At 46.7% G+C, this 23463-nt stretch overlaps 1 protein-coding gene across 3 annotated transcripts in view; it reads right to left on the bottom strand.

Annotated features, from left to right (window-relative positions):
• The window catches only part of CACUL1 (CDK2 associated cullin domain 1), a 330048-nt gene that overhangs the window by 226942 nt on the left and 79643 nt on the right, over positions 1-23463 (bottom strand). For all 3 annotated transcript variants that reach the window (XM_085602995.1, XM_085602999.1, XM_085602988.1), the window contains exon 3: positions 10703-10805. In XM_085602995.1, coding sequence (XP_085459121.1) covers positions 10703-10805 — 103 coding nt within the window. The remainder of the gene's footprint in view (positions 1-10702; positions 10806-23463) is intronic.

Genomic DNA, 23463 nt, shown 5'->3' with positions numbered 1-23463 from the left:
GCACGTTTAACAAAGGGGGTGACATGCAGATTTCAAGAAGTGAGCCATCTCTGAATGAGGTACAACATGCAGGGGCACTGAAAGTAAAAGGAGTGACATGCACATTCCAAGACGTGAGCCATCTCTGAATGAGGTACAACATGTAGTGGCACTGAAAGTAAAAGGAGTGGCATGCACATTCCAAGAAGTGAGCCATCTCTGAATGAGGTACAACATGCAGTGGCACCGAAAATAAAGAGAATGGCATGCACATTTTACAAACTGAGCCATCTCAGAATGAGGTATAACATGCTGTGGCACTGAAAGTAAAAGGGGTGACATGCACATTCCAAGAAGCGGGCCATCTCGGAATGAAGTGTAACATATGACGACACTGAATATACAGGGGCGGGCATGCACATTCAGATTTTAAGATTGCTTACACACAACTGTGACTCCAACAAGTGTGTTAACCAAGTGACCAGTCATCAGAACACTCTTTTTTAACAGTGCTTAGGAATGACATGGCAGGAAAAGCTATAAGAACGAAGCACCCCTAAAGAACTGTGAATACCTGTACTAGTCTGCACTGCGATTCTGATAATAGGGTAGAAATGATGCTTAGTTTATTCTAAAGAGTATCGTTTTCAGATGGCATGGATGTACCCGTAGGGCTAGCCAACAGGCCAACTTGACTAAGGTATGAAAAGAGCACTGAAAAGACTGCCCTTTACATAGTTGAAGTGTCATGTAGTGCATACCATGAAACTTAAGTCATTCATGTGGTTATCGAGGTCATTAAAGTCTGCATCAGAACCACCTTAAGTTACAGAACTTAAACTAGAAAAACAGCGAGCAGTTCGAACCGCATAACGTTTTAGAACTCACCTCACACTAGTGCAGGCCAGGTTCATAGAAGAAAAATGCACAGTTAAAGATGGAATTGAACAGAATGTTTAGGGTGAGAGTAGCAAGGCTAGGCTGAAGGAGCAAAGTCATGGTCACTTCGAAGGCAAATTGTGATATAAATGTAACTTGAATGACTTGAACTAAAATATTTTATGTATTAGCCAGAATACTACACAGTTCAGATTCTTCAGGTGGAGGTACGGAGCAGAGCTAAATATTAATGAAAACTAACTTTCAGCCTCAATTGCCAACAAAAAATGTTTCGGCAGTAGACAGGGCGGGAATTCCCAATTGGATTAGGTATCAAGTGTAAAATATGAAAAGAACAGAATATGAAGTGGTCGATTTTTCAACTACACACTTTTCCTGGATCTAATAGAGTGCTAAAAGGCAGTGCACATAACCTCTAAATTGTACTAGAGAAACAGGAGGGTGACAACGAGCTCTAAGCCCCAATCCAACAGAATCTAGGCAGATCACATCATACCTGATGAATTACATTTTGTAAGGGATGTAGAATTACATAGGGGGATCCCTTTCATTTCACAAAGGAAATGGAGAGTTGAACACAGGCAGAGTCCATCCCCAGTCCCTCTCCCGGTGATACAGGAGATGGAACATTGTGACTGTAAGCATATGAGCTGAGACCTAGCCCTCGGAAATGGGCTGAAGGAGCACCAGCAGCACAAACACATGAGAAATAGGGAATGGCAATATGCCGGATGGATCGGACGTCTTAACCATGGCTGCACGAGGCAACCCAGTGGTTGTGACTAGAAGATTAAATGGTTCAAATCGGTCGATTCTCACGTCTGGAGTTGTGCATGCATCCTACTGGCCAGGTCTACAAGTTGCACTTCACTCCCAGCAAATGCTCAGCCAAAAGGAAAATGTTGTTCATGAGTACCCACTACTTAATCTTTTGAAGTAGCACATAGAGCTGGGGTAGTAGATTGCACCCAGCTTCTGGATGGAAACCATTGCTGCCATGTTGTTTGTCTTGATTAGTGCGGTTTCCACTGTAGAAGTGGAAGGAACACTTTCAGTGCTCGTCTGATGGCTTGAAGTAACTTAAATAGTTTATGTGGTGCCTGGTGCAGAGGGGTCCAGGTGCCTTGGACAATCATCTCAAGGAGGTGAGCATCCCACTCCATGAGAGATGGGATGGTCACCTGCAGAAAGGGGTCTAGAAAGCTCACCTGTTTCGCACCTCCCGTCTTTTGCGGCTTCCAAAAAGCAGATTGGGGATTGGCAGAGGGGCCGGGGGCTGGCCAAGGACTGCCAATGTAGGTTTCCTTTTTGATTTTTTCAAGCATGTGGTCGACCAGGGGTGAACAGAAGATTGCCATCAAATTGGACACTCAAGTTGGTCTTGTTACATCTCAGGTCTAAACTCAGACACCCTAAGCCAGGCACTCCTGCAGAGGAGGTTGCTGGTAACAATAACCCTTGCAGCCTTGTGTGCAGTTGAGAGCATTTCTAATATCAGCACTGCTGAGGGTTCTCCTCTGAACCACCAACTCCCGTGCTCTTTTCAGATGGGCGTTTTAGTAGCTCCTCCATCTCCTCTCAGTTGTCCTGGTTGTACATGGAGATGAGGCCCATCAAACTGGCAATGTCCCTATATGTGGCTACCCCAAGTGCTACCTCCTTTCCTGGGGCATCAATTCGCTTAGACTGCTTGTTTGCAGGAAGGGTGTCTCCTGTGGTCTGTGAAGGAGCCCTCTTACGGGCTGTATGCACAACTAAGGTGTCAGGTCACTTTGGCCACAAATGTAAACTGGATTGTCTGAGGCAGGCTCAAATTTTTCCTCCACTCTTGGAGTAACTACATTGGATTTTACTGGCTTTTTTAAGTTGTCAGTAGCCGTCTTGAGCATTGCCTTGAGCATGGTGAGTTAGTGGACTGCACCAACTGGTTCACACAGGGTTTTAACTAGGAAATTGTCCAGGTCTTCCATTGTGTGGATTTTGGCATAGGGATGTTGTATAGCACTTTGTATTGCTGCATGGTATGCAGCTGCATCATCTGGTGGCATGGATTGACAGGGTTGGGCTCTACATCTGTGTCATCTTGGGGGTCTAGCAAAGTCTTCCCAGGGGCCAGAAATGCTTTCAGAGGTCCTGTGGGTAGTAAGGGCTGCCTGCTTATCAATCAGTGTCTTGTGGCTAAAGAATGAGTGTGCAGGGGCAGTGGGTGGTGGTGGAGTGGGTAATGGTAATGGTGGGAAAGGCGTATGACTGGTGGCTGAGTCGTTGACCCTTTTGAGGCTGGCCAGCCTGGAAGGGTTGAATTGTGATTCCTCTGCGAAGGCTAGCTAGTATTCCTTTGGGAGGCAAATGAGTCCTGGAGACAGTGGTTTCTAGGATCTTGCCAGTGTTTTGGTGTATAAAAACCTACTTTTGCTTTGCATCGAAGACCTAAAAAAGCCTTTTGAAGATAGACCCCTCTATGGTGTCAGACTTTGGTAGCTAGGGGTAGATCGTTGCCTGCTTTGGCACGAATTGCAGTGATGGTTTCAACGTTGATTTTGACTCAAAATGTGGCTTTTCAGAGCCTCGGGCCAGGGGGTGTTTTTCAGTCCCCTTGGATGGAGTCTCTAGGCTCCAGGGTGTCTTGGTTGGAGAAGCAGAACCTAAAGGTCTGTGCAGCTTTCAGACTGGCATCCAACTCCCACATGAGCAGTCGATCTGCCTCTGTTGAAGGATATTTTGGGCCTTGAGGTTGGTCTTGGGGTGCCATCAGGGCTTGAGGGATCAATTTTGTCTTCGCTCCCATTGCTGGCAGATGGACCGCTGGCTCAAGGAATTCAACCTGCTCCTTGACATGTGAGCTCTTGGGAAAAATGGCCTTTAGACTTTCTTCTCCTTGAGCTGATGTGATCCCAGATGCGATTACTCGACTTTCTTTCCCTCCAGTATCTTAGGGCTTTTTACAGCAGAAGGCAGGGTAAGCTTCACAGGAAGTCTCAAAGTGTTCCTTGGCGAAGTAGCAGTTGCAGAACTCGTGATGCTCGCTCCCATGGAATTTGGCATTACACTTAAAGCAATGAAAGAAATATATTCCATATCACTGTCCTAGGTGCATTCTAAAAAAAGTAAAAACTTGGGAGGATAGTGGCTTGATTGAGGCTGCGATGCTTCAAAGTGCCCAGCTGATGACTATCAAATCCAGAGTCACAGCGTCACCAGCAGAGCTTTTGCTGGTACAGTATTGCTATTTTTGTTGCAGGAAGGGGGAGCGGTTGAATCAAGAAGGACGATCCAGTGCATATTATTGAAATCTGAGCAAGGTTCCCAAATGTCGAGCTCAATAGCAGAAGAAAATAAACTGAGGTGCATTGAGGACTAAGGATGGAATCACAATAGATCTTATGACTCAAACGTTTCCGAAGAAAAACAAGCGGCTAACGTCAGGGACCAACATTAGATGGTAGGAGTATGCACAGCATGTGCTTCTACAGCCACTCTACGTATATGAATATATACAATTGAAAAAAAGACAGTTAAAAACTGGGCTATGACTGACTCACATGTGTCAAACTGTTGAAATTCACCAGTTACGGTTAGTTATGCACACAACACATGTGGTAACACGTGCCACCTGCCATCGTGGCAAGTTGACCTCTTGATTGCTCTTTTGTTTGCTTCAGCACCTTTGCCAAATTGTTGCTTTGAGTCTGGCGGGTAACATAAGCTATCACGTGTTGTGCTCTTTTTCAACATATCAACTAAATGAAAATAAAATAAACAAGAATGCAAGCGTTGAGAGGAGGAGCCTAGCGCGCATCCAAGATGGTCGCGTGAGCACAGGGCTCCCCGGACCCTCGCTGCTCCTCGGAATTTATCCTGACAATATCCTGACGTGGTTTATGGAATCTGGGAGATGACGACCGGCTGAGCACGTATCTCTTTTCAGAACTTTAATCGGACCTGGGAATCCTGAGTTATCGTTGTTTGACCTTTTGGGACCCACCCGACGGAGGTGCCCGGGGCGAAGGTGAATCGTGGAGCCGTGTCGCAATTGAACAACAGCGGCTGCGGCTCGGTGCCAGGGGCCGCTCGACCACTTTCGGTTTCACTTTCAGACCTCGGGGGGCTGGCCGGTGGAGCGCTTGAGGTGGCGGGGTGTTTCCTCGGCCTCTGCACAAGGCTTTGTCTCCGCCTGCCTCTAGAGTGCCTATCGCCTTGGGTCCCCCCGCACCGCCATATTGTTGCCTCGGGTGAGGCGCTGGTTTCCAGGGCCTGTACCTCAGCTACTTTTGATCGGCGGTCCCCCTCGGAGTCTGTGACCACATGGGGGGCAAGGGGGGCCCCGAGGGGCGTAAGACTAAGGCCTCCCTCCGTGGGGGATCGGTCCAGACCAACAACATGGACCGCTACACACAGGGCAGAGGCTCCCCTGGAACGGCCGGTCCCCCCTCAGACGCCGCCGGTGGGGGCACATCCGTCTCTTCGGAACTTTCCCTACAGGATATCATGGGCGCCATTGATGGCATCAGGGAGACCATCGCCACGCAATACGAGGCCCTGGCCCGCAAGATCGATACGGTGGCGATTGATGTCACCTTAATACGGGCGGATCTCTCCAAAACAAACGAGAGGGTTCAAACTCTCGATGCGCGGACCTCCACCCTTGGTGCGGATGTGTCGGGCCTGCAGGCCGCGCTTGGTGACATCAAGGTGGTCAATGATCAGATGGCCCGGCGGCTGGAAGACTTCGAGGGACGGGCCCGACGCAACAACATCCGTGTCATCGGCGTACCGGAGTCCTCCGACGACCGCCCGGTTGACCTCCTGGTCGAGGAACTCATCCTCCAACAGCTGACCCCTGCGGGCTTGAGTAAATTCTTTGCAGTTGAGCGGGCTCATCGAGTTCCGGGCGGGCGGCCACGGCCGGGGGCCCCCCCGAGGCCTATCGTGGCCAAACTGTTTTACTACAGAGACCGGGATGCGATTCTGCAGGCCTCACGTGTCCATGGCCCGGTTCGACATGAGAACTCATCCATTAACTTTTATCCGGACTTTACTCAACTTGTCCAGAAACAGCGGATGGGATTCCAGGGGGTGAAACGTCGTCTTCGTGAGCTGGGCCTAAAGTACTCTATGCTCTACCCTGCCAAACTCCGAGTGGAACATGAGGATCGGACTGCCTTCTTTGACTCTCCTGTGGCCGTGAGTGACTGGCTGGACTCGCTACCGGACAGAGGTGGCCGTCCCGGGCCCTCTGCAGGTGCAAACGGTGACGGGTCCCCTTTGGAGTGACTCTTGGTCCTTGATTTTGCCATTTTGCACTGCTCAGCTGGGTTGTACTTCTTTGGTTCAGTGTGTTTTGCTAGGACCTGTATGGGGGGGCGGGCGGGGACGGGTCCCTTTCCTCCTCCAGGGTCTTTTTGTAGACTGGGGTTAGTTGGGCGACAGGCACACTGCAAGTTGGGGGGGTTTTTTGGCCCGCAGGGGTGCAGGGTGGGGGGAGTTGGGTGTTGGGGGGGGTGGGGGGGAAGGAGGGGTTGTTTTGCTGTGTGTTTTTTGTTTGCAGGGCGAGGTATTGATTTTCTTCCACTTTTGGGACTTGTGCTACTTGCGGGGGGACCTTTGATCTATTGGAAGGGATGGGGGGGGACGGGTTGAAGTTGATGTCATGGAACGTCAATGGGTTGGGGGACCGTATCAAACGGGGTGTAGTACTGCAGTATCTGCGTCGTCTGACTCCTGATGTGGTGTTTATCCAGGAGACGCATCTGGTTGGTAATGTCTGCCATGCAATGAACAGGGGGGGATACCGCCTCGTGGCTCACTCTGGTTTCACAACTGGCTCCAGGGGGGTGGGCATTCTCCTGCGATCCTCACTTCCGTTGGAGATCACCAGGGTAGTCTCAGATGACAGAGGGCGTTATGTTTGTCTGACTGGGAGGTGGGAGGGGCATCCCCTTGCCCTGGTCTCAGTTTACGTCCCCCCGGGCCTCCAGAACTCCACCTTCGCGGACTTGGGTCGAATGCTGCTTGAACTTCCGGGCAGTCTTTTGCTTATGGGCGGGGACTTTAACTCGGTGGTCTCGGGTGACATGGATCGTCACCCACCCAGGGCCCTCCCCGCTGCCCAGGCTTGGCTAGGTGGTCTGTTGGAGACCTTCGGCCTGGTGGATAGTTGGCGATTAATGCATCCGACCCAATGTCAATACACCTTTCACTCTGGGGCACATGGGAGTCTTTCTAGGTTAGACTATTTCCTTATGCCCGCGGCGCAGACGGGTCGAATTCGAGAGGTCAGGCACCTGGCGAGGGGTATCTCCGATCATTCCCCGCTGTGGCTTCTCTTTGACACCGAGTCGCGGTCTGCAGGGCGGATCGCTCCCATTAACCCGTGGTACCTGCGAGACCCTACGACTCGCGATAGTCTGGTTAAGGCTATGGACCAATACTTTCTTGAAAACGAGGGGTCGGTGGTGTCTGCAATGTCCCTGTGGGAAGCCTTTAAAACCGTAATCCGCGGACACGCCCTCTCCCAGATAGTGGTGGCTAAGAAGCTCAGGAGTGAGGCGGTGGTGAGGCTGGAGACTGACATCTCGGGGCTGGAGTCGGCCTTGGAGGCGGGTGTCACTCCGGACGGGCTCCACGCCCTCAGCCTGAAACAGTTTGAATACAGATCTCGTCACTGACGCTGCCAAAACTATGTATAGGGAGCAGCAGGGTCGATTGTATGATGCCGGGGACAAGGCGGGAAAGCTGATTGCGTGGCTGGACAAGAAGGAGAGAGTGAATCGTGTGGTCCCGGAGTTGCGTGTCTCGGATGGAGTGTGTGTGACTGAGCCTGGGGAGATTGTGGAATGTTTTGCCGACCACCTCCGGACCGTGTACTCCCCGGTGACTGATAGGGATGAGGAAGACTCTTGCCTTCTACTGAGGGACATTGCTTTGCCCGGCCTGTCCGCCGAGGACCGTGAGCAGCTGGACGCTCCCTTGTCGGTAGATGAAATAGCGACGGCGATTCGATCCCTTCGCTCGGGCAAGGCCATGGGTCCCAACGGTCTCCCTATCGAATTATATAAGTTGCGCCCGGATGAACTAGCGCCCTTCCTCCGTCGTATGTTTCAGGAGTCCCTTGAGGCCGGTTCCCTTCCGCTCGACCAGCGACTGGCCACGATAGTCGTGATCCCCAAGGAAGGTAAGCCGCGGGACCGCTGTGCCTCCTACAGGCCTATCTCACTGCTAAATGCAGAGCCTAAAATCCTGGCTAAAGTCCTTGCCAATCGTTTGTTGGGCGTCATCTGCGATCTGATTCATCCTGATCAATGCGGCTTCATCCCGCATCGCAACACTGCCCTCAACTTGCGGCGTATCCATGGCGCCCTCGCCAGGGCAGAATACCTCTCCGAACCGGCCGTGCTGGTTTCTTTAGATGCCACGATGGCCTTCGACACCATCGAGTGGCCATTCCTCTGGGCTGCCTTGACCAAATTCGGCTTTGGGGAGGGATTTCTTGGCTGGGTGAAGCTTCTCTACACGGGACCCATGGCTCAGGTGGTGGTTAATGGGCGGGTCTCTCGGCCCTTCGCTCTCGGTAGGGGTACGAGGCAGGGGTGCCCGTTGTCCCCTCTGCTCTTTGCTCTCGCCCTGGAGCCACTCGCTGCTTGGCTCCGCTGGGAGCCCTCGATCAGGGGGATCCGGTGGGCCCCGGGCTTTGAGGATCGGGTCTCGTTATATGCTGACGATATTCTCCTGTATCTTACCTCGCCGCGGCGGTCGCTTAACGTTCTCTTCGATGTCCTGACTTCCTACGGGAGAAATTCGGGTCTCACGATTAACTGGTCTAAATCCTGTGCCTATCCTATCTCCGGTGGCCCCCCTCTCCTGCCGCCTCGGCTTCCGATTCAAATATCTCTGTCCGGCTTTAAATACCTGGGGATACACGTCTCGTTGGACCCGGTGGCTCGCTATGAGCACAATCTCCTGCTTCCACTTCGGCGTTTGAGGGAAGACACGGCGCGGTGGTGTAGGCTGCCCTTGTCCCCACTGGGTCGGGCAGCATTGTTTAAAATGATGTCCCTTCCCAGATTCCTCTATGCACTTCAGAACTCCTTCGACATCATTCCAGTGGCCTACTTTCGGGAGGTGGAGAGCCTGCAGAGGAGACTGGTGTGGGACGGACGGGCGCGTATCGCCCTGGCCAAGCTTACTCTCCCCTGGTACGACGGGGGCATCGCGCTTCCCGACATTCGCAGGTATTATTGGGCCTCGCAGTTATCGGCCATTAACCATGCCACGTATGCGCCTGGCTTGAATCCGGCGTATGAGATGGATAAATTCTTGCTCCCCGGTGGGAACTATAACAGGGCGCTTTACTCCCGCTCGGCCGGACGGACCCTGACGGGCCCTACTAAGATCGCGGTACGGATCTGGAAGGCGGCCAATGCAGCCATGGGCTGGAGTGAGCGACTAACATGTGCTACTCCTTTATTTGCCTCCGACCGACTGGGAAGCCTCTGGACAACGAAGGGGTTTGACCGTTGGGACACGATTGGCATCAGTAGAGTGGGAGACTTATGGATGAAGGGCGCGGTTAAGACCTTCGCGGCGCTCCAGAGCGAATACGAACTCACGGAAAAGGAGTTCTTCCGATACGCCCAGGTTCGGCACGCCCTGCTCTCTGTCTTTGGGGAGGGGACCAAGATCCCTGCCTCTTCGCCCCTCGAGGACCGCATACTCGATGGTCATGTCCCCGACAGTACTATCTCTTTAATCTATAAAAAACTCATTAATAATCGGGCTGACCTCTTGGTGCGCCTTCGGGAGACGTGGACGGGGGACGGGGTGGAATTAGACGACGAGGACTGGCAGTCCGCACTATCGTCCCCCAAGGAAGTAGCCATTCCAGCCCGTCTCCGCCTGGTCCAGCTAAAGATTCTCCACCGGGTGTATGTGACGGGCCCCCGTCTGGTCTCGATGGGATTCTCGGAAGATGGGCTCTGTAAGCGGGGGTGTGGCCTCAGTGCCACCTTTCTCCATATCCTTTGGGAGTGCCGGGAGGTGGCGGAATACTGGCGTCGGGTTCATGGGGTCATGGGACAAGTCACCGGGGTTGCGCTGCTGCCGGAGGTGCGTCGCTGTGTCTTGAATGTGTGGGAGCCCAATGATTATAACGCGGCCCAGACTCGGTGGGCGGCCCTGGGATACATGATTGCCAAGAGGGATATTGCGCAGCTTTGGGGCTCCCAGCGGCCACCCACCGTGTCAGTATGGAAGGAGAACATGGACTGGTGTATGTTCAGGGAGAAGACTGTGTATGTGGCCCGCGGTAAACCCGGGGCATGGGGTAGAATTTGGGGGCAATGGAACGCGTATCGTGGGGGTATCTGTACGCCCCCCCCTAGTGGACACCGATATTGCCTTGTCCCCCTGACCCTTGATGGTTCCTTGCAACTGGATGTAATAATCGAATATAGATGTTCCTCTCCCGTTACCCCCCCCCCGATCTTTCAGTACTCCCTCCTGTTGATAGCTAATTGAAGGTTTGGAGTAGAGTCCCCCGGATGTAGCCTGACCCACGCTTTTCGCCCTTATGCCTCGCCTTTTGTTTTTAGTTGTTATTTATGTTAAATGTATGTCTCCTGCTTCTTTCGAGCTATCCTGAGCTATTTACGGGGCTGGGCCCCAGGAGTCGCCTACTGCCTTAACTAATGTACGATCCTTTCTGAATCTAGCGGCCGGCCCTGGTGGTTGTAGGCCCATGCCTGTAACTGATTTATTGTTTCAATAAAAAATTTAAAAAAAAAAAAAAAAAAAAAAAAAAAAAAAAAAAGAATGCAAGCGTTACCTGCAGCTCCTCAGAGATTCTCTCCAAGTGGTTGGTTATCTTTTTGATAAGGTCGCTGTACATCTGTTCCGAGTGCTGCTGGCAAACACATTTATATACACAACTGTGAAAACAAGAAACAAGACTGAGACCAAGAAAAGGCACACAACTTAACACCCCTAAAACAGCAAAGCAAGTTTAAAAACAAACATGGGCAATTGCAAGACATCTTTAATATGCTCCACCCTGCACTCACTAAGGCACACCACTCATCTTGCACTCACACAAGAACACCACTGAACCTGTACTTACATGGGCAAACTGCTCCATCTGCACTCACGTGGATACACCCCTTCACCTGCACTCACAGAGGCACTTGGGCCCTCACTCTGAGTGGGCAGGTGAGAGAAGAGATATTTATCAGATAAAAAACGAATACCCAGGGATTCGTATTTATCAAGACAAACCGCTATAATGAATTTCCATATACAAATGGGGGTTCCCTATACAAATGGGGGTGAACATGAGAATTCTATGCTTTCCTACACCAAATTCCGCTTCAGTACCAATAAATGCTGTTTACTGGGCATTTGCCTCCAGTGAATTGCAGTAGTATTGACCTGTTGAAATGGACATAGGGAAAGTTGTGGAGGATGCAGTACTTAGTGCTAAACTTGTGTTCCCAATTCCTGCGCAAACACAATCAGGAAAAAAGGCCACTGAACCACACACTCATTCAAGCACACATTGTATACCCCGCACTCAAAGGCACACCTTTCATCCTGCAATCACACAGACACCTGGCAAAGTACATCTTATTGATCTGAACCCTATACACAGTACTTACCTAGCCTGCCTCTAAACATGCTGACCCTCCATAAGCCTCATGTCATATGCAGCTCACCCCTTTAAACAGGCATGCAACTACATATACAATAAAGTCAATGCTGGCAAATTAGCATCACTTTGCCAAGTACAGGCAACGCAACACAGTCTGGCCTTGCCAAAGCTTGTTACATTTCAGGGCAAGATGCAGTATAGAAACAGCTTTCTAGTAACATGGAGCCAGCGAAAAGCTGGTGACCCTGTAAGTGTTAGTACATGGGCCCTGTAAGTAAGAAGGGTGACCTTGTAACATATCAGTAGATGGTCCAAAGCTGGTGAGCGGTCATTATCCGTACCTGGTGGGTACCCTTGAGATTGATAGTATCGATACCAACCCCACCCCAGCTGAGAGGTTTTAACAAAGGTACCAGTGCCATTGTCCAGGACAGCTGTAAAAACCTGTAGCATGATCCTGTGCAGTGTCAAAGGCTGTGCCACATGATAGGGCCAGCAGAAGCATGGACCCTGACCATGTCAGAATCGGTAGCATGGTCCCTAGCAGGCATCAGAGGTTGTAGCATGGCTCACAAGATCAAGGACGCTGAAGCTAGCTCCCAACTGGTATCTTAGGTTGAAACAGGTTCCAAGGCATGTGGCACAGCCTGCTGCATGGCTCTTAACAGACGTCCTAGTTCCTATGAGGGGCCCATTAATGTAGCATACCTACGGTGCAATACAGGTCCCCGTGTTATGTCATCCAAGAATCTGTAATACATGTACAACACCTTCCATCGTTTAAGATATAAGTGCATGCACCAGGACCTCCATGCTCTTGTGACAGTTACCAGAAGCTGCATCATGCCAGCTCTTACAAAGGCTGGTGTTGTCAAATCTATTATGCCCTCGATCCCCGATCTCAGAGGCAAGAGTCTCTCTGAGGTGTCCTTACCTGTAGGTCAAAGTCAAGCATTTGAAGAGCTTGGTAAGAGACGTGTTCGACAGGCAGGAGGTGCTGCCTTGTTAAAGCTATACGTCTTTGCAGATCTGCTAGTTGACTGTCAAACTTACATGGGAGGTGACTCTGTAGCACTACCACCACAAAGTGGCCACTGTGGAAGAATTGTGCCTTGGCGCTGCTGGACTTACTCAGCAGTGGAGCAGGCTTGTCCAACTTATCGTCTGGCTTCTGCTGGACTAACAGGCACATGGCAATGATGAGACAGCTGGCAGCAGTGGGTCTGGAAACATCAGGACCATTGTAACAAACACTGCCCACGCAACTTAACCCTCACAGATACAGTTTAAAAGTAAAAGTGGGACTTTAAGCAGTGTGCGAGTATGCTTCTATCAATAACATGGCAGACACACCCTAGCATGATGTAACGTTGGTCAGCCAACCAATCGGGACAATTAGGTGCTGTAAAGAAACAGTGCCGCTAAGCTCAGAGGTTTGTGGTTGGGTGGCTCCCGACAACCCTTTTGCTGCTGAACTAAATGCAAAATAGCATTACTGACTGAAGAAAACTTCTGCCCTCAAGGAATGGTAAGGAACTTCTCTAGGGAACAGATGAATTATAGCAGCAATGTGAAGTGGTTGCTTTTTAGGTCGGGTCTAGAGCAGCGCATGCGCTGCATGCTCGACTTTTAGTAAGAGGGTTTTCAAAGTGCTACCCACAAGCTTTTCCAGGCCTAAAGCTTGCGTGCATGTGCGCATGAACGCGCGCAGCCGCCATCTGCCTTTCTTATCTCATTAAGCCTTGTTTTACAGTTACAAGCAGTCATGGCTCATTAAGTGCTTTCACGCGCAGTGCGCGCACACAACTCCCTCCTGCTGCAGCCCCCATCTATGCATTCCGCGCGGCCAATGCTGGTTTCATTTGTCTTATAGTCTTTGTGTATTTTTGCATGACATCTGACCCTTACAATTATTTGCGTGCGTGTTGTGGACATTGCCCATTGTAGGGCAGATTCAGTTGTTCTCTCGTTTTCCTCATTACCTTATCACAAGTAAAACTTTGTTTTCTGATTCTTTGTGTTTAATCTGTAAAATTCAAGTATTTTTGTGTCCTCTAGTATTCCAAAAGACCTCCTCTGGACTGCATGACATTATTTTTCACCACTTTAATTCAATGTATTGTTACAGTTGGCTGTCTGAGTAAATAACATTGGCTTTCATGGGTCATATTAGAGAGAAAAATAGAGTATTGGCACAAAGTAGTGTAGAAACGTTTTTCAGTATGGATGTTAAATGTGAAAATTTTAAGGTTCCATTTCTGAGAAGTCATACTTACTGGCGTTTCAAATATGGAGAATTAAAAGTTCAGTCTAGGTCAATAGACAAACACATTTAACATCCATTAACAGAAACGCATGTTGTTCAGAATAGGAGCATGTGGAGACTAAGAATGTGTCGGATGTATTTCAAGTAGCAAATTGCCAATATTGACACTTGTATTTTTAAAAACTGAATAGCTGCGCAGGGAAAAAAAAACTACTTTTGGTCACTTGGATTTTTCATACCACTTTCAAATAAACGTATTTAAAACTCCAATAGGATAAAGACTTGCTGCACACCTCCGTATTGCTACTGAAAACTTGTTAGCAAATTGTATTGATTTCTCTGCACATTTGATCTTTCCGTATAAATCCTTTTTTGGTAGTATGTGAAGAATCGAATATGAAGTTAATCCATCACATACACGAATGCAATGAATATGTTTTATTCCTAGTGTCGTCGTCTATCAGCATGCACTGCACATCATTAGTGCATAGTTAAAAAAAAGTCAGTCGCTAAAATTTCAAATGGATGCTCGTTAAGCCCAACTAAAGATGGAAGGGGAATATCGTCTGCCTCATGCTCTCACTACGACTTCCTCTCCTGAATGTAAATGCTTTTGCTACAGAGTGAGGCATTTAATTGGTGTCATTGATTCAGAGATAGAAGTATCTAAATACATTTTGCCATTGCTTTCCTGTAACACAGGGCTCCAATTTAGAGCTGGAAGTGCATGTGCGCTGTGTTTTCTCGCCCCGTTGATTACTTTCGTCTTGACTGAATTCTGAGGCACCCAATACTGCCTGTGTCTGTTAGAATATCAGTATAAATGTCAGCACTGACTGATGGGCATGTGGATTAGATGCATTTAGAAGTAGCTCAGGAGCACCTCTGTCTCCTTAAACACTTTTAGGAACTCCCCTTTTCTAGATTTTAGGTCTTGCATGAGACAGTGGAAGAGATTTTGTTTACGAACATTGGTTGCTTACCATTCATTGACTTAATTGTCACTCTTATTTGCTGGCTCCTGATTAGCCAGTGTGCCTGGTTTCACTTCCACTTTGTTTCGGTCTTCCTTGGAGCATGGATCAAGTACGGATTGCTTCTTTTTGTTTAGTGTCCTTCCACTACTCACGCTCCGATTGAGTTACTTATTTTTTCTTTTTTCTGCCCTGTAGTGCTTGTTGCCCCATGCCCATTTCCACGTTAGTATATGTACCACCAGCCCACCACTCTACCAACATCTACAACAACCACACCACCTTACCAACATCGCCCTTCCACCACCATCCCCTCACATATCAATATGTTTATCACCACCCAACCACCCCTACTTCCAACACCCTACCAATGCCACATCGCCCTACCACTCATACCACCTGACCCTAATCACCACTACAACCCTCGCTACCACTCCCACGACCACCCTAACTGCCACTACCGTAACAAGCCTTCCACCATCCTCTACCACCAACTGATCCAACACCCTAACCAGCTTACCACCCTACCACCCTACCACTGCCACCTTACCAATAATGCCACCACCCCTACCACCACTACCTTACCATAACAGCCAGCACACTACCCTAGCAACTACCACCTTACTGTGACCTTCATCACATTATCCTAACCACTACCACTCTAACCTGACGACCTTACCCACTACCCCTACCCTACCCTAAGAACCCACCACCACCCTAGTGCTACCACCATCACACTCACCAACAGCCTAACCACCAACAGCCTAACCACCAACAGCCTAACCACCACAAACCCAGTAACCACAACCCCGTAACCACAACCCCCGTAACCACCACCCTTGCCACACCACTACACTTACCAGCCTACCACCAACACCCTAACCACCACCAGCCTAACATCAACCACCAGTCTACCCATCACTACCCTAGCACTAACACCAAACTACCCTATCACCGCAACCCTAACCACCACCACCACCCTAACCTCCAGCACCCTCTCAACCCTCACCACTACTCTTCCTCCACTACCATACGACTCCCACAATTCTAACCAACACCACCCCCTCACCCTTCACCACTATCCCTCTCGCCCATACTACCATCACCCTAACCAACCACTACTCTTTCACTGAACATGGCTCTCAGTTTCTGTAAACGCTCATCATTTTTTAACAACCATTTTCAATTAATTAATTGATTGTTGTTCTCATGGAAAGTTGTGGTCTACATTTGCGTTTTTTTTTTTACTCGTGTAATTTGTTCTCTCCTGAAACTATGCAACTCGGTATCCAGTAAAGTTAAGTCATATCAAAGATTGAGAAACATTCACATGTCGTCAATAGCTATCTGTCGGCCTTATCTGTAGAAATCAATATGTGAACGTTGAGAAGAAGCTCAAGGGTATGATGTTGCTTTGAACCCTAGGGTGAGTACTCACTTGGCAGATAAACATTTACATACATTTCTTATATAATTGCCTTGCACATGCCAATTGCTGTGCAGAGGGAATAAGAAAATGTAGTGTTCATTGCATAAAATGGCATGCTTTTAATAAAGCAACCTACAAACTCAGCCAATTCTGCTTCTAAGACTGGTTGTGTGGGCTTATTTTCGTCCTCCTTGTGTTTGTGCCTCCCTGAAGATTTATTTGTGTCCTACGACTGCTTACGTTCAGGACACTCCTTTTTTAGGTCAAGCCATGCACTTTTCAAACACTCGTGCGTGTGGCGGCATCCACCTTGTGGGAGCGAGCAGCAGCGTGCAGGGGCCATCTGTTTTTAATTTGCGTGGCCGCGCGAGCTAGTTTACATTTGCCTGTCTCGCGATTGCCTTCACTTTCACTTTCGTGCCCTGAAGTCTATGTGCCTAAATTGTCGCAGTACATGTCCCTACTAATGCAAGTGTGTATTCTTATGAGCCCATATGACCAAGCGCCTCATCCTAAGACTCGGCATGTTACCGATCCTCTGTTGATGAGATGCGGACCATTTCTGATGTACTTGCAGTTGCTAACATTTAACTTAATTTTAGTTTGTCGTCTTTCCCTTTCCACTCCCACTCAGCTGTGTTTTTTCTCCCCACCACTCCACTCCACACCACTCCAACCATGTTACTTCTTCCACTCTTAACCCTCACCCTCCCTTTGTCCGTATTCACCACTCCCATATAAAAAAAAAGCGATACGAGATGCCCAGCACTGGCTGCATCACAGCGTTTTCTGCTGTCCTTTTGTTTTTTTCCCCTCCCACCCTCCCTCGTGTCTTTTTGTTAAAACTGCACACACTAAGTGATTTATTGCAGGATGTGCAGAGGAACAGTTTACAAGAACCTCTAAAAGGGCACCATGTCGAGGCTGTCCCCAGAAATGGGGGAGAATATGGGGAGCCTGGAACAAGTATAGGGGCTTTATATGTGACCCACCTGAATTGCCAAATGAGGACGTTTCGGATTGACGTGGGGAGGGAATGTAAAGAACTGTGTGGAATGATTACTGTGATCAATTATGTACTGTTTGTAACAAGGATATGCGTGCTAAGAGTATTGAGCCAGCCAAATGCAATAACTGTTTCATATGTATGACTTTGCTATGCCCGTGCTTTAACAAAATAAAAAAAATAAAAAGATTTAAAAGGGCACCATGGACGCTGCTTCGAGAAGGCTTACTCCTTCTAGGCATTTAAGTGACAAGATTCCAAAGTCTGTGCATGCTTTTGAGCCCACAGTGCTCAAGCATTGTTTAGCAGTGCCTGGAACTGCTGTAGAGAGGTGCACCTTGCCGTTGTGTGGGCTCTGAGTAGGTCAATGCATTGGCACAGCAAAGATTGCAGATTGTAGATAATATGTCGTGCAAGAACACACACAACAGGAGGCTGGTATACAAGGATTGAAAGGAAAGCCTCAGCAGGGCGCGCCAAGTAAACATACAAGACAAACATTGGCATAGCCAATAGGTCTCGCTTTTGGGACCTTGTAAGTATTTAGTTATGCGGCACAATATCCTTGGTGCAACAACATCAGCTGTTGCATGGCTAAACACTTATAAGGTCCCAAAGGCGAGACCTATTGGCTATGCCAATGCTTGTTCTACAGGTTTTCATTTTGGTTTGCTTCCAAAGTCATAATTTAGTCAGCAAATTCTATCAAACGAACGCCTCATAAGCATATTCATCTCACCAAAGATGGCCAATGCATCCTGACGGGGACGTTCAGTCAACTTGAATGAAGAGATTTATATACCTGCTCTAGTTAACATGCAAGGACACTACATCACGATGCTCCTCCCGGCAAGTGCTGCATGTCTGCTGGAAAAACTCTACCAGTGCTATGAATGCCTGGGGGAGGGTTTTACCATTACATTCTCCTGTAGGATTACATGTAAACGCTGCAGACATGGGATAGGAGCAGATAGCACTCACAAACCAATAACAGAGTAACAAGCACTCTTTCGTAAGGAGCATACAAACTCTGCCAAATCAAAGGTTGTACTCAAGTAAACCAAAATGTGGTGAGACTTAAAGCCCTGCTTGTGGCATGTTTTCTTAAAATTCTTTATTTGGTGATTATGCAAGGTTTGGCGATGGTTGCGCTGTCAAGCCAGACCTAACCGCTAATTTTAGTTTTTGACATCTCTATATGTGCTGTATTTATTGGTTGAATTCTTGATTGTTGGAACGTGGCTGCCGTTCTCATTTACTTTCTCTTGGGTATTTCATTAATATTTATTTTTGATATTATTTTAGACGGGCAACTATGGCTGAACTGGGGACTTTTGCCTGCGCTACTATTGGCAGGTAGATGTTCCAAGATGGCGCCTCGCTATTCCCTCCATTTGCGAAGACATGTATTACACCTTTGGTAGCAGTCCTGTGACCTTGTCACATGTTCCACATTTGTCTATTTAAAACGAGTAGCCGAGACGCGGTCGCTGCTTACTCTACTTTTCGTCTATTCCGAATAGGATTGGAGTTTATCGATACTCTGTTACAGACTTTGGGTAAGTGTCGCACTAGTTCATTGGCACTTTAGTAAATTATTGACAGGTTTTGTTTGGGCTACAACCGCAGTTTGTAATTGATACTTTTTTGGTTTTAGATTGCAACATACCATAGTTGCATCGTATATTGGTTTTTATTACTTACTCCAACCAGTTCGTCACTTCTTCGCTGAGTCCTACGTTTTCTTAGTGGAGTTATTTCTTGTTGTGCTCTTACAATTCACTTTGGAGCCTAATATTGGGTGAGTGTATTGATCACTCTTGATCTACACTTTATGTACGAATTACGTTTTTTATGCGAACTTTGGTTCTATTTACTTTATGACTATTACATTATTTCAGTTCGTATTTGGAATCTGTTTATAATCACATTGTGGAGCGACGCATATCTACTTCTAGACAATATAGTGTTGTTAATGTTGTGCTTATCTAAGTTGAATCCTTATATTGAGGATAGTAACCCGTTTATTGTACCATATTATGTACATTTAGCTTCTCCTCATTTAACTGACTCGAATGAGACACTTTAGGTCAGCGTTTTTTGGTGGCTCATATATTTGAGCTCTTTCTATATTTTAGGAGATGTCTTACTAATACTTAAGAGATACTATATTTCATGTGACAGTTGCTCGCTTTCCATATGTGGCTCTATTACTTTTACTTTGCAAATGTTTTTTGAAACCATAATTTCTTTTTTGTTTTTGCGTTTCTCTCATCATTGTTGGATTATCTACATGCCTTTAGATTTCTCTATGTAGTCATTCTTTAGGAAACTAATATTTTATTCCTTTGTTATGTCTGAACTATATGGTGATTATAGTTCAGTTTGATATACATAATTATTTCATCCTCAGTTTATTTACTGGCTAACGTGTTTATCCTATGATCCATTTATAGTTTTGGATCAACTATCTGGACATCTATGCTTACTTTGGTGTATGGATTCTACCGCACACTGTTGTATGCAGCGACGGACTGTTCACTCATTATTGTCTTCTGTTAACTCTACAGTATTCCCATGAGCTGGTGGGTATTGAGATATCTGTTCCTTTATTTTGATGGTTACAGGTCTATTCACAGTCTTTTCCCATTGTCACAACAATTATGAGTTACGCTATTCACTTCCTAAGATCGGGTCACTACTTCTCTATACCTTGTCCTTTGGTGTCATCTTCTCACACCTTCTTTTCCATCACATCAATTGTTCGGTGTGCTCTTTGCTTTTTCCTCTCTCTGATCTGTAGTTAATGTTGATATATAGTAATAATGAGGTCTGTTCTTCCAATATATAATGTGTTTGCTATGATGTGTATCAATTCACATGATTATTCTGAATTGTTTTGGTGATTAGGGTTCTTTATTTAGTTTAGTTTTGTATTTTATATGTATTATTTATTTATTCATTATATTATTCGGCTATTCCAGCCTTGAAAAAGTCTGTTGACCAGACGAAACACGTGTCGGCTAATCGTGTGCTGGGAACCTTTTTAAAGTTTGTTTGGACCATAATAAAATTATAAGAAGACTTCATTGATGGATCACATGTGATTAATTATACACATTTGATGTTTCTTCATTGATCTCATTCTGCCAAGAATTTCTAATACTTAATTCATGGATTATTTTGATTACAGAACCTGATTTGGTTGGACTCAACTTCATTTTGTGGTTGTGCTGAAATTAGCTTCTTTTTCTCTTTAATCAGTTTTCTAGTAATAGAATTAGAAATGCATTTCATGCCGAGACTATAGTGAATGGTATTCATAAGCAAATTACACTAAAGCCATTCTTGATAGGGCAACGCAGCGATGGAAAAAGACAAACGTATGTAGAAGCCTATCCTCCATCAAAATAAAATAAAGAACTAAAAACCTACGGTGGTGTTAGTACCAGTAATCGATGCGTGTATATAGTCATTATTGGGACCTCCATTTGTGATGAGTGGTAATGCAGCTTCGCAAATTTAAAGTCAATACCTATAACTATGCTATAGAGTATGACTGAACAGATGAAATCACAAATGGCATCAGTAGTGGCATTTCGCATCACAACTCATTCAGAATATTGCTCAAGTTGCAAATGATTATTTTGTTTCCGTTTCCTACCAATGGCAATAGTTTTTTCCCCATGGCCTGTACCAAGTACCTACTAGGCACAACAAAAATCCTAGTCATTGTGGTCTAGTTCATATTGGACTGGCTGCAAAGTACAACTGAAAACTAGGTCTTGTATTCACAGGTCACTAGGCATAGCCAAGGGTTGTGCACAATATGCTTCAGGGATGAGGTGCTGGGGATGGGCCCTTGCTAGGTTCCTGGTCCACGAGCAATAGACCAATGTCTGTGCATCGCTCAACTTTCCATTCATTCTTCAGCTGGTGGAAGGTGTCAGCAACAGCTCAGTCACATCCATGAGTAAGTAAGGATGATTAGCTTGGTGAAAGAAGCTTGTTATCTACAGCAGAAGGTAATTAGGATCCTAAAAGGTTCCTGTGCCTTTGCAACTGAAATATAAGCTATCTGGGTTCTTGGGAGTATGCAACTGCTGATTATACCAGAGATGCCTGGGTTGAGACCTACTTACTTTTCTTAGATTTTTTTTTAATACAACAGAATTACACGGAGCCACAATTACAGACTTGAGTGCATACAGTACAGAAATTCATTTCACAATTTACAATCAATTACCTACATGAGGCCAGCATGGCTCCCGCGCAACAGCTATTAGAGGATCACATCACACTCCCTACATATTCACAAAAATGATAAGCCTGCCCACCCGTACTTAACCAAGGACATATGCGGACACAGTAGATATCCATTTTCTTGAGTTGGATAGCCTATTAGGACAATGCAACATTGTCAGTGCGACCCTCTAATAACCGCAGAGGGGTCCCAGACATATTTGGTTCTCAACTAGGGAGGAAGCAACTTTCAATATGCCTCCAGCTGCTCATTACAATTTAATGTAACACAGAGCCAGTCTTTAGTTCTTGGGGGAAGGGCCAATGCCCAATAAACAGCAATTAATATTTTCCCCAGAAAATAGAAGTATATTTCCTAAAGGACGGAGGGATGTCACCCACACATCCCAACAATGCCACTTAAGGGGTGGCCGGAATCATACATCCAATCATGTTGGATATTATATTCAAAGTCTCTAGCCAGTAACGGCCTATGTCCAACATTGCCATTTTGAAACCCAGCATTTAGAGTTCAACACCTGACACATTACGCGACACTGATCACCAGCTTATGCAGGGATTCTGAATTATAGAGTGCTGTGAGGAGGAATTGTATATGCATCTATCTAGTTTATAGTTAGGCAAAAGGGCCCGTCCTATTCATAAACCAAACTCCCATTGCTCATCAGTCTAGGGCAGGTGGAGGTCACCAGCCCATTTTGATTGTGCGGAAGCGGTGCAGCTTGGGCCTCCTTTTGCATCATGGTATATTATCTGGATAACTTCTTTCTAGATGAAAGGCAGGAAACTATAGCCTCCAATAGGCCAAAAACGGGTGGTGGAGTCAGATGTTTTTATAAGGCTCATCAGGTTTCCTAGGGTCTAAAATACAGAAAGATGTCTAATGTAGTGTGGTCATTGTGTTCCTGTATATGACTGAAGGGGATACATGTCTCACAAGAATAAAAGTCCCCAGTTTCTTTCGATAACAGGTTTCAAGTTGATGATATTCTACCTGAGCACACATTGGTGGAAGGCTCTGGTATAACACAAGTGGTAAACTGGGATGCAAACATGTTTAAATATGGGTCTGTGTCATAGTCTGACCCAAGCTTAGTTACACAGTGCATGCTACAGTATCAATTTCAGCCAAGGAACTTATGAATAAAAGATGCTGTGGATATATGCAATCAGATTATATGGCTACATGTAGCTAAAAGGGTGTAAAGAAATGATAGTGGTGTATGCATTGGGCTGCCTTGGTGCACAAATGCAGCTCAAAATCTGGCACCTGGGCTTCGCCTTGTTCAAAAGCAAGATTCAGTATTTCCCATTTAATCTCTACTACCCACCAGACCATATTTGAGGTCAGCTTATTAAAATGCTTTGGGAAGGGGGAGAGGAATATTATTGAATAATAAGAGTTTGGGCAAAATACCCATTTTCACTAGCACCAGACTGCCTGTCAATGATAAGAGCAGTTTGATCCATCTAGTGATTTGGGCTTCCAACTTAGTGATCTCCGTCCCATAGTTGTCTTGCAAAATCGTCTGCATAACTCTGCTACTTCCAACATCCAGGTTTTTCACACTGCATGTGTACAATTTTTAAAGATATTACAAGATGCACTAAGATATGGACAAAGGGGATAACATCACTGGCTTAGTCCAATTGATGGCAATACAGGAGAGGGCATCAAACCTCAGAAAGTGGGGCAGGTGGAAGGAAGAGTTCCAGTTTTGTATGCTTCTTCAAACATTGCCAAAAGGGACGGTGCTAATATTTGGGAAATCCCTTTACAAAACTGGACCATTAGCTTGACCCAATGGTATTACCACTGGGCATACTGCTAATAATTTACATGATTTCTTCGTGGTTATAGGGCAGTCTAGATATTGGCAGTTAGTATTACCTAAACAGGCTATCTCAATGGTGTCCAAGTGTTGCAAATGCTGAATTGTTTGACGAAACAAGCATCTCAAAAAACCACCTGCCTTTCATGAGAGAAAGCTCTAGTGACAACTG

This window comes from Triturus cristatus, chromosome 1_2 (genome assembly GCF_964204655.1).
Source record: "Triturus cristatus chromosome 1_2, aTriCri1.1, whole genome shotgun sequence".
Classification (NCBI taxonomy): Eukaryota; Metazoa; Chordata; class Amphibia; order Caudata; family Salamandridae; genus Triturus; species Triturus cristatus.
Note: the sequence above shows the minus strand (reverse complement) of the source record. Positions and strands in the feature narration are given on the sequence as shown.